This window comes from Entelurus aequoreus, linkage group LG07, assembly GCF_033978785.1.
Source record: "Entelurus aequoreus isolate RoL-2023_Sb linkage group LG07, RoL_Eaeq_v1.1, whole genome shotgun sequence".
NCBI lineage: Eukaryota > Metazoa > Chordata > Actinopteri > Syngnathiformes > Syngnathidae > Entelurus > Entelurus aequoreus.
The window spans coordinates 27,211,811-27,216,554 of NC_084737.1; the positions used below are offsets into that span (position 1 = coordinate 27,211,811).

At 37.2% G+C, this 4,744-nt stretch overlaps 1 protein-coding gene across 3 annotated transcripts; it reads left to right on the top strand.

The window, feature by feature from the left end:
- Positions 1-637: 637 nt before the first annotated feature.
- On the top strand, positions 638-4,372 carry tac3a (tachykinin precursor 3a). 3 transcript variants are annotated; one of them, XM_062053089.1, is made up of 8 exons: positions 654-861; positions 995-1,216; positions 1,442-1,554; positions 1,642-1,744; positions 1,912-1,941; positions 2,047-2,100; positions 3,007-3,073; positions 4,073-4,372. In XM_062053089.1, the coding sequence occupies exons 2-8, from the start codon at positions 1,102-1,104 to the stop codon at positions 4,089-4,091; spliced, it is 501 nt and encodes a 166-aa protein (XP_061909073.1). In that variant the 5' UTR covers positions 654-861; positions 995-1,101; the 3' UTR covers positions 4,092-4,372. The 3 variants fall into 3 exon arrangements, with proteins under 3 accessions (XP_061909071.1, XP_061909073.1, XP_061909072.1); XM_062053087.1 differs by lacking the exon at positions 4,073-4,372 and having other exon boundaries at positions 638-861; positions 3,007-3,665; XM_062053088.1 differs by lacking the exons at positions 654-861; positions 4,073-4,372 and having other exon boundaries at positions 992-1,216; positions 3,007-3,665.
- The last annotated feature ends 372 nt before the right edge of the window (positions 4,373-4,744 follow it).

Sequence of the window (4,744 nt, forward strand, 5' to 3'; positions counted from 1 at the left end):
CATCCATTTGTCGAAGGAGAGTCAACAAGAATGCGGGCTTCCGTGGATGTGATAAAAAAAGGTAGCGTGTGCTTTGTATTACCTGGCCATCGACGAAAACGGCGAATGCATTTGGACTGGCAAAGCAGACTGTATCAGTTATTGTCCGCCATGTATGTCGCGGACTCAACGTCTCGGTCCTGATTATATAAAGTCACCAAAAATGAATGGACAATGAAGGTGAAGGCAAAAGAGTGAGGAGTGTCCTGACCAGATATCTACATCCCTAGTTTGATTGATGTTAAATGTGCTTTATCACATTGTTTACGTGTCTAATAAAGATTTGATTAATTTGTGATGTCTCGGGTGTGATTCGCTATACAATAGGGCCCCACAGCACACTGGATTCCAGTTCATTGAAATACCACAACACTGGATATTGTTCAGATAAGTTACATTTAAGAATTTGCACACAAAGCAACACTGGAGGTGACTATGACGTGCGCATTTTCCGCGAACGCGTACTAGATCGCGTTGCGCCAGCGGACGGAGGGGGGGGGGGGGGGGCAGGGGGTCTTAAACGGTGGCATTGTTGTGTGTGGACACGGATAAGGTTAGGTGGGATTTACCCTGGATAACCAACGATAAAGCAACGCTAGTATTTCTATATGGTTGTGGGCAAGTCGGCTCCGAGCGCAGCTGTGTGGCCTATCTTGTCAGATCCATCACCATCTTGTACGGTGACATGCAGGGGCAGCTGCTATCTTTATAATGACCTCCTAAAAAGATTAGGACCCTGACAGTGACCATGTAAATTAGTCCATGGAGCGCCAGCACCGAAGGGATCACGTGTCGGCTTGTCTGCAGTGATGATGGATTCATGTCAGTGAGGACTATTTTATAATTGCAATGTTCTCCAGTCTTAATTATATTTTCACAAATGTGTGTGGGCTCTGTGATGATGTCAATGTGCTGTGCGTGTGTGTGTGCGTGTGTGTGTGTGTGTGTGTGTCAGGGGGAGGGGAGAACCCATCAATGAGCAGCCTAGACCATCTTTTGCAGCCCAGCATGATAAAGGATCGTCAACTCCACCTACGTTCCACTTGCTGATTGGCGTTGCGCATGTATCCAGCTATTATTTATTGCACCCAAATCAGTGACGCCCCATTTATCCAGAGCAGCTCCCTCCACTCTGCCACTGAGCGCGCCAACTCTCCGTCGTCTGTCCGCAGAACAGGTAAGAAAATATACTTTAAATAATACCAACATTGCATTAAATCGATATACTTTACTCCTATCTCTATTTATAATGGTTTTCAAACAGCAATAGTGCAGAAGTAGTATGTTTGCCAGCATATATAGTGCGTATTTACGCACCAAGCGCGCCAGATTCCTACCTACAAGAAGCAAGAAATTGACCTCAATGCCAAAAAAAAGTGCTGAGAATGTGTGTTTTTTCCAGGTGTTGCTGAGAAAATGAGAGGTTTTGTATTAGTGTCTCTGCTCCTCATGGTCAAACTCCGATGTAGTCTGTCCGGATGCGAGGAGCCGGAGTCAGGCAGACTAACTCCACTTGTAAGTGTTTGTTTTTTTCTGTTTTTTATCCAACCAAGTTTGGCAATTGTCACCCTTAAATTGATGTTTCTCTTTGGTTTGCGGCAGCAACGTCTGGGATTGAGTAACCCCAAACGGAACCTCTTGAAGAGGTACAGCGATTTGGATTATGACAGTTTTGTGGGTTTGATGGGCAGAAGAGATGCTGCCGGTGAGGCTTTTCTTTTTTTTTATTGACTTTTTTTTTTTTTGTTTCTGTAATTTTAAAAGTAATATAATATCTGTAAAGAAAGTAAAACTATGGTTTGTATATCCAAATAATGAAATTGCTAAAATGTTCTTTAAATATATACATTTGACTTGCACTTATTGTTTCAGATACAAATGCCGTGGAGCCCCCACAAAAAAGTAAGACACATTTTCCTTAATACAGTAAGCATTTTTAATGGTTTTTTTTTTTTCATTTTTAACATTTCTTGTTTATATCAAATGTCATATGCTCTTATTTTTCAGGGGAAATGCATGACATTTTTGTTGGATTAATGGGAAGGAGAAATTCTGAGCCGGGTGAGCTACTAACTGATTTAATTTTAGAAAATGATTGATTATCTGGGCGAAACATGAATGAGATCCAATAAAATAATTAAAAATAATTTAATGATGTTCAACTTAAAAAATGTCATTTATGACATCTAATACAATAATTCAGAAAGTATAATCATTTAATGATATGCAATACAATAATTTAAAAAAAAACATTTAATGAGATCCAGTACAATAATTTAAAATGATCATAATTTAATAAAAGCCAATACAATAATTTAAAATGATCATAATTTCATGAGATCCAATACAATACCTTTATCAAATATGATACTGTTGCAAATATAAGTCAGCCCAGTTTTGATTGGCAATGTTTACCACAATCTCACAGCTTTTAATTTATTTTTTTTACAGTAATATACTGTAATCATACACAGTCCTTTATAATTTCACCATAAATGACTGTAACTGTAAAGGGATCTGTCTCTTAAGGGGTTCCGTGGACAAAACGTTGCACATTGTTGTGCAGTAGGTGGTAAACTAAGGGAGTAATTACCAATACAATTACAATTGACAAGTTACAGCATTTAGCTGTAATGTTATTGGACTTGACCGCAAAATCACAGCGCTGCAGTTACTGTAAATGGCTATAAAGATGATTTCACATGGTAAATTACTGTAAATGGTAGTGTGAAAGTAATGCACTTGTTGCTGTGAATTCCATCCTAGAGTGAAAATGTTTACAGTGTTGACCAACTATATGTTTATTATTGTGGTTGACAGCTGTTTCTGATATTGGCGTGGCATTTCACCGTTTCATAGAACAGCCACAATGGTTTATAAGTGAGGATAAATGATCAGCTGTCTATGAACCCCCTACGCCCCAACAAATAGTAAGTATGCTCATGTTTCTTTTGCTTTTACTCTCAGATAACGGTGCCTGGAGAAGAGAGTACCCTGAGAGGAGAGGGATTTTTGTGAACAAGTGTAGGCTGAGGTTGGTGACTTCTCTCTTTCACTGAGCCGACAAGACAAAACACCACAATGTTATGGTTGTTACATATATGTTTGACACCTAGCAATTCCATCGGTTTACGATTCCTGGGGTGACGATTCCATTCAGAATCGATTCTCGATTCAACACAATAATTGATTCAAACCGATTCTCGCTATGTATTATTTGTTATAATGATTATAATAACACTTTGTTCAAAACAGGTTACAGGTTAGATAAGCTCCTTCTGGTTGCATGGAGATGGCCTAAAAACATTTGGTAACACTTTAGTATGGGGAACATATTCATCATTAATTAGTTGCTTAATAAAGCAACAAAGACTTAATTCAGAGTTATTTGGACACTAGGGGAATATATAAGGCAAGGCAAGGCAAGGCAACTTTATTTGTATAGCGCTTTTCATACACAAGGCAGACTCAAAGTGCTTCACAGACAACAAAGTGAAATGAAAGAAAATAAAAGCAAAATTAAAATGCAGAATTAAAATGCTGGCATAAGGGTTAGTGTTAGGGTTAGGGTTACTAATAAGCAATAATTCTGAGGTTATTGAAGGAAGACTCTTAGTTAATGACTTACTGTATAATAAGGCCATGCAGAATAAGGCATTAATAGGTACTTAATAATGACTAATTAATATGTTACTAATTCGCATGTTAATAAGCAACTAATTAATGGTGAATGTGTGTTCCCCATACTAAAGTGTTACCAAACATTTTTTTTTATCTTATAAAAATAACACACACAAATATATACCAGTATTCTTATTTAATTTTTTCTAATCAATTTAAAAAATATATATCAATTGATTTAGAATCGGGATTAATAGAAATCGCGATTTGAATGTGATTTTTTTTTTTTTTTGTGCACCTCTTTTCCCCTCAACGTTGTGGATTTAAAAGTGACTGTAATTTAAACATAAGTTTAGATACATTCTTATTCTTCTTATTATTATTAAAGCCTGTTTGTTGTTATTTGTTTCAGGTTTCTTCAGGGGCTGTGACATAAAACAAAGCAACACAATCAACACAAGGACACAACACAGGACATAAATCCTATCTCAACCTTCTAAGTGGCCAATGAAAGAACCTGACATCTCATGCACTCAACTCATACTATGACTTCATTCTTTTTCTTTAAAGTTCAAAATAAACATACTTTTATACATTATTGATTTTGTTTTATTTATCATCTGTGATTAGGAAGACAATCTCACCGACTGCAGCATTTGATGCCATCAAATAGCTTAGGGTATTAATATGGGGTTCGATATCATGCCGTGTTTTTTTGAGGCTTAAGTGTTCTGAGTACAGGGTGAGCCATGGATTTACAATCCCTGCTTGTTTGGGATTCGGATTTTGAGAAGAAACTGCTAGCAAATACAACACAAGCTCATTTAAAAACATTTCCAATAATGTTGTTTCCAGAACATGTGTCTTTTAGAATTGTGAAACACAGAGAGGTCCATATATGCCTGACTCCAAGTTGTGTGACGTCAGACATGGGCACTTTTTAACAGTAGGTGACCATATGGAAAGGGTAAAAACAACACATGTTTGGGTGTAATAATAGATGACAAAATGAACTTGACACCTCATGTAAAGAATATACAACATAAAGCAGCAAGAAACACGTCAATAATGAATAAAGCAGGGC

What these genes read in the sequence shown, in the direction of transcription:
- tac3a (XM_062053087.1), top strand. Translation starts at nt 1,102, where the DNA reads ATGTATCCAGCTATTATTTATTGCACCCAAATCAGTGACGCCCCATTT. An exon ending in CGTGGAGCCCCCACAAAAAA is followed by an intron (nt 1,942 to 2,046) that starts GTAAGACACATT and finishes CTTATTTTTCAG; the next exon opens with GGGAAATGCATGACATTTTT. An exon ending in AAGGAGAAATTCTGAGCCGG is followed by an intron (nt 2,101 to 3,006) that starts GTGAGCTACTAA and finishes TTTTACTCTCAG; the next exon opens with ATAACGGTGCCTGGAGAAGA.